The following is a 10,019-nucleotide window of genomic DNA, read 5'->3' as shown; positions in this document are numbered from 1 at the left end:
TCGGTCATCCACAACTATTTTTACTTTTCAAGTTGAGAAGGTTTATCCACATCAAATCCTTTATCATATGTGCATATTGTTTATGTTATTCCACCGCTTGTTGATTGATGTTGTCCTCAGAGCTCACAGCAAGTGGAGGGGTTGTTTAGTGTGCGTATTTGCTAAAGTTGTGCATAGCATCTTTGCTGTCCCCGACACTAACTTCACCAGTACACTAGTGCTTCTCACTAAGCCTAGTGTCCTTACTAAACTCCGGTCTGATCTCCGTTCATTTAGAAGCAAGTTTCTACCGCCTCAAAGCGCGTTTCTGCAAGTCGTAATGCGTGTTCCCCGATGCGAGTAACGCCCAATTGAAACTAACCTGGCGTCGGTCGCGTGCGGTGGGCATTGCTTGAACATCTTGGCAAGCCAGCCGTCCAAATCTGTCTCTCGCCGCGAGCTCTCCATACACCAGTAAAAGTCAAAACAGTTCCAGATCGACCGTATCCCGCTCACGGCTTAGCATGTACTCCCTCTATTCTAAAATAGATGAGTCGACTTTATACTAACTTTAATATAAAAATAGTATAAAGTTGGGTTATCTATTTTAGAACGGAGGGAGTAGAGTTATGCCAACACCAAACTATGAGCACTCCACTTAATTCGTTTGACAAATAGCGAATCTGAGTCGACGTGTGGTGTGAGGATAGGTCAGCGTGCCTCTGATAAGATAGCAGTTTACTGAGATCTAGCCAGCCCAGCAAACCTACGGCTCCCATGCGTTGATGCTCAGCTCTCCGTGTAGCAAAGAGACCTCTCGTCTCGTGCATTGCATGTGCACGGCGTCTGCCGGAAGGGACGGCCAGTGCTCCCAAAACGCTTATATACGAGCACCTAGTCGCTTAGCAACCTAGCAAGCTTGTCGTCCCAAACCAGCAGCAGGCCTCTCCCTCCCTTCGGCCTTGGGCAAGGTTGGCATTCGATTCCACACTTGCCTTGCCGCCCCCTCCAGCAAATTCGTTCCTCCATCTCTCGCCCATTTCCTCACCAGCTTCGTCTCCACTCTCCAATATATATACAGGAACCGCTGACCTCTCTCTCGGCGTTGGAAGCAGCAAGACAGAGGCTGGCTAGCTAGTGTCCCGGCACTGCACACAGCAGCAGCAGGGCTAGCTAGTTAGCCATGGCTTCGCCATTGCATTGTAGGCCAAAGCTGCGGCTCCTGTGCGTGGCCCTGGCCTTCGTCCTGGCCGTGGACGTGGGCAGGGCGGACATCTACAAGGACATCCAGATCATATGGAGCGCGGACCACACCTACTACTTCATGGACGGCGACAGCGAGGCGCTGGCGCTCTCGCTGGACTTCAACCGGGGCTCCGCCTTCAAGTCCAACGACATGTACCTCTTCGCCCGCATCGACATCGACATCAAGCTCGTCGAGGGCAACTCCGCCGGCACCGTCTGCACCGTCTACGTAAGATCTCGATTCGTAATTAGTTTGCATTAGTGCACCGTACCAGTGGCTGTGTGTGCGTCGGTCGAGTTGACTTTTGACATGGGTAAATATCTCGGTGCACGTGCATACAGACCATCTCGGAGGGGCCGTGGGACATCCACGACGAGATCGACCTGGAGTTCCTGGGCAACTCCACCGGCGAGCCCTACACCCTCCACACCAACGTATTCGCCTACGGCGTCGGCGGCCGGGAGCAGCAGTTCAAGCTCTGGTTCGACCCCAGCGCCGACTACCACACCTACTCCATCGTCTGGAACCCCAAGCGCATCACGTAAATAATCTCTTTTCTTGCGTGATATGTACGTATAGCATGTGGGTCGACCGTACCGATCTTTCTGAACATACAGAGCGACGTGAACTGAATTTGTGCAGGATCGAGGTGGACGGCGTGACGATCCGGACGTTCGACAACAACGAGGACCAGGGCGTGCCGTTCCCGTCGTGGCAGCAGCAGCGGGTGTACGGGAGCCTGTGGAACGCCGACGACTGGGCGACGCAGGGCGGGCGCGTCAAGACGGACTGGTCGCTGGCGCCCTTCGTCTCCTACTACCGCAACTACAACATCACCTACTGCCGGCCGTCGCCCGGCGTGTCGTGGTGCGGCGCCGAGCCCGCCGGGTCCCCGCTCTTCAACCTCTCCCCCAAGGCGCGCGCCGACCTGCAGTGGGTGCGCTACATGGGCTACGTCCTCTACGACTACTGCACCGACAGGAGCAACCGGTACACCGACGCCACCAGGCCCAAGGAGTGCTCGCTCCCGCCCCGCCCGTGAGCAGTTTTCGTCGTCGTCGTCGTCGTCGTCGGGTTTGGCTGAGCGAGCGAGGGGGTTGAGCGACAATTCATATTGTTTGGGTTCGATATAGTATCGTACCCTGATTATTTCTGTACATCTGAAGAAACAGGTACGTGCGGCGCAGCGGGCTTGATTCTTTCATTGGGTTTCTGAACGTCCTCCCCTTTCCTCCACTTGTATCAACATTTTTTTGGCCAGTTTGCTCTTCTTCCAGGCTCAAGATGTCGAGAAATGAGTTAATCTTATCTCAGCGTCTGTATATGCATGAATTACTCGGCTACAGGTTACAGCAGGGGCAGGTTTCTGCAGGAATCATCCTTACTACGATCCGCTAGAGAAACTCCTGGTTAGATCCTGTATTATATACGCTACGCCTACACGTCACATCTTGAGTGAGACGACCTAGCAGGCTACGCTAGAAGCACCAACACAAACACCGTACGTCTGTCTCGTCTAATAACACGACGACACGTGTGCGGTAGTATGGCCGACGGAACCGAACAATCAGACGGCAGAGGCGAGCTGGTCCATGTCGCACTCGGCGGGGCGGCCCAGGTTCCAGGGGTCGTCGCAGTAGTCCATCACCATGTACGTGTCGCGCGCCCACGCCACCGCGCGCTCGCCGTCGGGCCCCAGCCGCCGGGCCATCCACGACGAGGCGTCGCCCGGGCAGCAGAAGGCCGACGGCGCTCCGTCCTGATCGCCGTTGCCGGCCGCGGAGACGCAGGCGCTGGAGGCGTAGGTCCCGTAGGAGGCGACGAAGGGCGCGTGCGCCCAGTCGATCTTGACCCGGCCGCCGCGGGTGGCCCAGGTGTCGCCGTCCCAGATGGTGGCGTGCACCTTCATCGCCTGCCTGCTCAGGTACGGCACGCCGTTCGCGTCGTGGTTCCGGAACACGCGCACCGGCACGCCGTCCACAGAGAAGCTGGAAAACAGAGCATCGACGGAAACAAATTGTCAGACAGATGCAGGAGATCCGATGCATTAATTCGGTCAGTGCAGTGATGAGAAGATGCCTGGATGCATGGATGGGCCAACTGGCCTTGGGTGCTATTGAATTTGCCGAGATTTTGATTCAGATGCCGGGTAAAAAAATTCTGTTTTGGCAGAATCTAGCATTTGACTCCGCGTACCAGTACGATTATCGCATCATTAGCTGGTTTGTTTAGGGGCTAAGTTGACGTGCATGTTACCTGCGCAGGCACCTCATGTGCCTCCTCACGTTTTCCTCGATCGCTTCTTCGTTTGAAAGAGCAGCTGGCTGGGACGGGTGGTGCTCTCGTGCTTCCAAATATGCCGACGCGGCTAAATTAAGCCCTCTTTCCGAGAGGGTTTAGAATGATATCGTCTCACAGATGGCCGGAGTATCAAGTTGCTGTTCAAGTCTTTTCTACCTTCCTCGGCTCCAAACCGACAGTGAAAGGTTCCTATAAAATGGTTGTTTAATTTGGACGAATTTTTTGAGTCTTACGTGCTCTAGCTCTCCTACCTTCTGACCGAAACGAAACATACTAGTCGCCTTCCATTTTTGCATACTTTTATTTGAGACAAATCATCGCTTTATCTTTTTCGAGAGGACAGAGGAGGAGGCTCGTTGTTTCAGAAAAATGAATTTGAGAGGGCAGAGGAGGAGGTTCGCAAAGAAAAGAAAAAAGGAAAGACCGTGTAATTTTTTTGAGATATATTTTTCCTTTTTTTTCGTTTTGAGAAGAAGAGATATTTTTTTCTGAGAACGGGAAAAAATATCTTGTGAGTAAACGGGCCTAGGACAAACCAGGGAGGAAGGCCCAAAAACTTGGTGCGCGCAAGCCCATACGTATATGATATTTCGGGCCGGCAAGTTCAGCTAAACGGTCATATTTTCATGCGTGAACACGCGTTGAAAGAGTCGTCTCCAGGCACAAACATTTGTCCTCTCGCGTTTGGTCTTCATGTACTTATCGTCGGGCTCACGCCTGCTTAATTTTCAGCTACTAGCTAGCTTGGCTGAGACAACACAACGTTAGAAACATCACATATTTGCAAGATTCGAATGATATATTTAAATATGCAAGAAATGAATGAATGATTAGATGCGTGCATGGGGGACACGTCGATGAGCACGTACATGATGTTCAGAGGGTTCCAGAGGATGGTGTAGTTGTGGAAGTCCTCTGTCGGGTCGAACCACAGGTAGGACCGCTGCTCCCTGCCCCCGACCCCCTGCGCGAACACGTTGGTCTGCATCAGGTACGGCTCCCCGCTGACGTTGCCCAGGAACTCGAAGTCGATCTCGTCGTGCCCGTCCCCCGCCGCCGTCGGGTCCTTGGATGTCAGCTGCATCATCAACATCATCGTGCATGCACAGTCAAAACACAGGCCCAATATACGCCCGTACGTGTACGTACATCAAATTGGAAGGAAAGTATGTTGGTGCATGCATTCAACGCATGATCGGACGATATCTGGGAGAGAAGTCGCATGAAAAGTATTGGTGGTTAGGCGAGACGGGCTTACGTAGAAGGTGGTGACCGTGCCGGCCGAGTCGCCCGGCACGAGCTTCATCTCCATGGTGAACTCGCCGAAGAGGAAGGCGTCCCGGGACTGGAACCCGGCGCCGGAGACGTTGTTGAGGGTGAGCGTCACCAGCCGCCCGCCGTCGACGATCTCGACCCGCCGGTCGGGGTCTGGGTCCGTGCCCCACTTCACCACGAAGTTGTCGTAGAAGTCACCAGCGCTCGCGCCCGCGCCGACCGGACACGCCGCTAAACAGCAGGCGACGACGATTGCCGCCGCGGCCATTGCAACAAGCAGAGGACTCGACATGTTTTCTATACGCGTTCGAGTGCTTTGGCTATGTATGTTGGCACGAGATGGATGGAACTGTGCGAGCATTGTGCCCGCTTTATAGTGTTCAGGCCGTCGAGTTGGGTACGCCACCCACGCATGTCGACTGACGAGTCACGCATGGTAACGTAGCATACGTGCACAAGTCTGGTTGGGTTGGCGCAACTGGCCGGCTCGAGCTCGACCTCGTCAAGCCCCGTGGAGTTCTTTTTTCCATTCGAGCCAATTAAGTCGTTACGTGGCCGTCTATAGAACTTACGTGCATGCGATGTAATCATTGTACTATTATTAGGTTAACTGGCGGATGCTTAATTACATGGGTCGCTGTTAAACCACACGTGTAAGGATAGGGCAGGAGGACTTTGAGAAGTTTCCGATATCACGCCTAATGGCTAGCTACCTAAGCTGTGCTTTTTAATTCTTGCAGAAGTTAGAATGTAATCTTTTACTCCATCAGTTCGCAAGTAAATATATGAGTCAATTCTGGAACATAGACAGAGTCTTGAACGCCTGATTATTATCTTTGGGCGAGTATTGGACGTCTAACTTTGACAGTATCTCCCTACCAAAATATAAGACGTTTTTGCAGTTCAATAAAAACTTTTTATATTTTGGTACGGAGGTAGTACTTTGTAGTGGTATATAATATGTTGGCGCCAAACTGTAATATGATCATGAAAACTGTTTCTTGACATATGTGATGAAACGTACTAATTTTACTAAAAACACATTAGCTAATGCGTTTATATTTACCGTGCAAATTAGAGATGTGTGGATGCACATATTCTAGAGAAAATCTTCAATTATTGGCCACATATATGATTTTCGACGAGGTTCTCCAAACCAACGACTGCTTTTCACCTCTGCGACTTGCTTTGATCTAGTTAGATCTTGCAATTGTACTTTTGTGGAGCTCTATGTGACTGACACATCAACTCCACTCGTCTACCACGTCACAAAAACGTAATAACTCGGAAAAGGGGGTGTAAGAATAAAGAGGCACATATGCCAAATGTGGAGTACGTCGCAATCCAGATGGGGCTACTACTTGTCATGGTTCACACGGAAGTATGCTCACGGCCGGTCACCGGCCGACCGGCCGGATTCTTCCTTCCTGCAGGTTGTCAAGTTGAATTCTAAAACCGGCCAGTCGGCCGTGACCTTACTAAACTCTTGCCCTGCTTCGAAATTTTTCCCTACGTGGCTGTACTAGCATGACATGGTGAGCACATATTAGTGTTCTTATTACTTACGTGCGCTCGATCTCACATCCACGTATATATATGTGGGGGTTTTGATATAGGCTGAAACCACGCCATCTTTGGTAGCATCCTGCAACGGTGGATCCAAGTGTGTTGTTAAAAGTACATCAAGAATTGGAATGTTATGGCAAACACTGAAAGGAATATCCCAATGAGCGGCTGAGCGTGCGTGGTCTCATGGCACATATTGCATGATATGGTAGACTCTCGTGCTATGGTGACTCCCTATAAATTAAACAAGAGGAGTATGTATAATTCATACTTCCTCCGTTACAAAATAGATGACCCAAATTTGTATTAACTTTATACTAAAATTATTATAAAGTTGAGTCATCTATTTTGAAACGGAGGGAGTAGATGCTAATAACAACTAGAATAAATTGTTGCTGAGACCACAAAAGTAATAACATGTTGGAGTGTAAGAGTGAAGCACACCATATGAGTTTTATTTTAGTAATAGTAAGATTTAAAAAAAGGCTTGTGTGCTATATCTTCCCAATCTTCTTCAAACCATTATTATTATTATTTTATATAGTACTTGAGTAGGTTCTTTCCATGTTGATTGAGGGGTGATTATAACTTTATAAGGATCCACATTCACGAGAAAAACCACTGCATCAGCGAAAATCAGCATTAAAACAATATGAGGGCAAAAGTTATTATGTCATGTTCTGTAGTTGGACGGTGCAAATTTCGGCGATTTTGAAGAATCCGGTGGCAAATCAACATCAGGCGGTTTGAAAATCAGAACTTCGTCCATACTCCGACCGACAACTTCATGCATAACATTAGGACACCGATAACTGCCACACGTGTGGACTGAGATCCAGTGCCTCGCCTCTGTCAAGGCACCACGCGCCTTGAGGCCTGGAATCCAACGTCCAATGTGCATCCAACGGCTATCCAGAGTCAACGCAGAAACTACCAGGCCTCCACTCGTCCCCGTCCTCGAGTCCTCACGCGCGAGGCAACACGGGAAAGAAAAACCGCCACTGGCTCGCGGGCGGGAACTCCTCTGCCGCCGTCGCCGCCGTGGGGAAGGGAGCTCCAACGACGGTGGCATGCCGCTCTGCCCCCACTCCTCCCCGCCCCGCTCCGGCAAACAGACCATGAACGCGGCCGTTGAAGGTCTCCAATCGGGCGGCTACCTCCGCCCGTTCCAGCGGCTGTCGACGACGGACCCCCTCCAATCGACGTCTCCCTCCGATGGTCCGCCCTGACCATGAGACAGACGCAAGGCAAGAGCAGCATACATCTGCACACAAACAAAAAATTTCAGTTAGCCATACACAGATACGAAATTCAGTTAACTGAAGACAAAAGCAAATATACTTAACCAGACAGCAAACCAACATCAGAAAAGTATTCAATACAAAGACTTCAGTACATAATTCTTCATGACTACAGTATTTCTCCCATTGCACAATTCTTGCAAATGCACACCACTCACAATTGCATAGCACAATAATCAAATTGCGTAACACATCATCTCAATCAGCACAAGAATTCTGTCAAATAAGGCAGGAAACACATCGATCAATTCACATATGAATTCATGACAATCGAGACAATATTGATCCAACACAATTTTTCAGTATTAACAAGCTGCCATCACACTGGAAATTCGTGTTCAAAGTATTAACAAGCTGCCATCTAGCACGATTTTCATATACAGATTAACAGAGACAGTACTGAACAGAGAACTACCTGTTGCCTGTTGGAGTCTGAACTGAAGTTGGCGTTCAGTTTTCTGCTGCACGGGCAGGCGCCGTGGCCGACGAGCGTTGGAGGGTGCGGAGCGAGCCGCTGGATGCGGGCGGAGGGACCAGCCAGAGATGGGTGAAGCGAGCCGCCGGATGAGGGCGGAGGGAGCAGACAGAGGTGGCCGGTCGCGACGGACAGCTGCCAGCACAGCGGGACGAGGAAGAGTCGTAGGGGAGCGAGGGCGCCGTCAGAGACGAGCGGAGGCCGTTTATCCGGTGGCCGCCGCGGGAGCTCCCATGCCTCCCTCCCCACAGCGGCGACGGCGCAGAGCGAGTTCCCGCCCGCGAAGCTTTCTTCCCGCGGTTTATTTTGCCTCGCGCGTGAGGAATCGAGGACGGGGACGAGTGGAGGCCTGGTAGTTTCCGCGTTGACTCTGGATAGCCGTTGGATGCACATTGGACGTCAGATTCCAAGCCTCAAGGCGCGTGGTGCCTTGACAGAGGCGAGGCACTGGATCTCAGTCCCACACGTGTGGCATATACGACATGCGCCCACACACCGTGTGTGGTATGAGCAGGAGGCAGTCCACACGGGCTGTGTGTGGGCGAACATTAGAATTGCCCACATGTGTGGGCGCGGCTACTTCGTGCCACACGCCCAACAAGTACTACTCATCTCCACCCCGTGCGTGTGGCACGAAGCAAAAATGCCCACATGTCCTGACGCAGCTACGTTAGGTACCCCGCGGGATGACGATTTAGTTGCCATCCTGGTTGGCAGATGTAATTATCCGGGATGGCAAGTGTAGTTGTAAAAGCATGGCAACTCTATCTGTTTTGGTTAACTATAATTGACATGTCTAATTTATGGTAGTTGCCACGTGTAATCAAACCGTAGTTGCCGTGTGTGATTAACTACTTGCCACATATGGTCAAAACAGTAGTTGCCATGTGTGTTTACCTAGTTGCCACGTGTGGTCCAACCATAATTGACATGTATTGTTAATCACAGTTGTCATGTGTGTTTATCTGGTTGCCACGTACGAGCAACTGCAGTTGCAGTGTAGCAAAGAATCACAGTTGCCATGTGTGTGTACCGAGTTGCCACGTTCGCGTAACTGCAGTTGCCATGTAGCAAAGAATCACAGTTGCCATGTGTGTGTACCGAGTTGCCACGTTCGCGTAACTACAGTTGCCATCCACAAGGTAGTAGTGTCGTGTGGGCGAAAAGCAGTTCGCCCACACGCGCATAACCTAGTTGGTGGCTATGTGGGCGAAAAGCAGTTCGCCCACACAATGTAGCTGGCAAACAACGTGGTGCGGGCGCGTGGGCAAACTCTCCAACACTCACACACCAGCCCGTTCCTACGTGGCACACCAAATCCACCTTTTCGTGTCAAGAATCATGCAAAAGACAGTGAACGACGATCCAGGCGTGTGGGCGAGTTGGGTAACGCTCACACGTGTGGGCGTTAGTGTTTTGGTAACATTAACATCAATGGAGTAACCGGCCGACTGGAACTGTACTGGATACGTCAGGTACGCCGCGTGCATGTCGATCCTATTGATATTATTTTGACACGTCTTTTAAATAATATCTGGGCCGTCCTGTTCTCACTTTTCAGGTCGATCTATGATAAGTGGGCGTACGTTGCAATCGTAATGGGACTACTGCTTTTGCTTGGCGTGATTCACTCGGAAGTATATGTTCATGGTCACCGGATTCTTCCTCCCGGATGTCAAGTTGAGTTCTCAGACCGGCGGCCGGTTGGCTGCCAGCCAGACTGCCAGAGGTTCCTGGCTGTACAGGGATGGCAAGTGTAGTTGTAAAAGCATGGCAACTCTATCTGTTTTGGTTAACTATAATTGACATGTCTAATTTATGGTAGTTGCCACGTGTAATCAAACCGTAGTTGCCGTGTGTGATTAACTACTTGCCA

General features: G+C 50.9%; 3 protein-coding genes across 4 annotated transcripts; 1 reads left to right on the top strand and 2 right to left on the bottom strand.

The window, feature by feature from the left end:
* Positions 1 to 918: 918 nt before the first annotated feature.
* LOC119356289 (xyloglucan endotransglucosylase/hydrolase protein 24-like) lies at positions 919 to 2,481 on the top strand. 2 transcript variants are annotated; one of them, XM_037623234.1, is made up of 4 exons: positions 925 to 950; positions 1,061 to 1,453; positions 1,567 to 1,766; positions 1,868 to 2,481. In XM_037623234.1, the coding sequence occupies exons 2-4, from the start codon at positions 1,163 to 1,165 to the stop codon at positions 2,265 to 2,267; spliced, it is 891 nt and encodes a 296-aa protein (XP_037479131.1). In that variant the 5' UTR covers positions 925 to 950; positions 1,061 to 1,162; the 3' UTR covers positions 2,268 to 2,481. The 2 variants fall into 2 exon arrangements, with proteins under 2 accessions (XP_037479130.1, XP_037479131.1); XM_037623233.1 differs by having other exon boundaries at positions 919 to 1,453.
* Positions 2,482 to 2,512: 31 nt separating this feature from the next.
* Positions 2,513 to 5,131, bottom strand: LOC119356288 (putative xyloglucan endotransglucosylase/hydrolase protein 13). Its single transcript, XM_037623232.1, has 3 exons — positions 4,785 to 5,131; positions 4,396 to 4,604; positions 2,513 to 3,213 (listed from the first exon to the last, which is right to left on the bottom strand). Exons 1-3 carry the CDS (start codon positions 5,091 to 5,093, stop codon positions 2,793 to 2,795), a joined length of 939 nt encoding a protein of 312 aa, XP_037479129.1. The 5' UTR covers positions 5,094 to 5,131; the 3' UTR covers positions 2,513 to 2,792.
* A 1,894-nt stretch (positions 5,132 to 7,025) lies between these two features.
* LOC119358117 lies at positions 7,026 to 8,536 on the bottom strand. The gene is made up of 2 exons (XM_037624812.1): positions 8,084 to 8,536; positions 7,026 to 7,631 (listed from the first exon to the last, which is right to left on the bottom strand). The coding sequence occupies exons 1-2, from the start codon at positions 8,534 to 8,536 to the stop codon at positions 7,521 to 7,523; spliced, it is 564 nt and encodes a 187-aa protein (XP_037480709.1). The 3' UTR covers positions 7,026 to 7,520.
* Between the last annotated feature and the right edge of the window lie 1,483 nt (positions 8,537 to 10,019).

This window comes from Triticum dicoccoides, chromosome 2A (genome assembly GCF_002162155.2).
Source record: "Triticum dicoccoides isolate Atlit2015 ecotype Zavitan chromosome 2A, WEW_v2.0, whole genome shotgun sequence".
Lineage (NCBI taxonomy): Eukaryota > Viridiplantae > Streptophyta > Magnoliopsida > Poales > Poaceae > Triticum > Triticum dicoccoides.
Note: the sequence above shows the minus strand (reverse complement) of the source record. Positions and strands in the feature narration are given on the sequence as shown.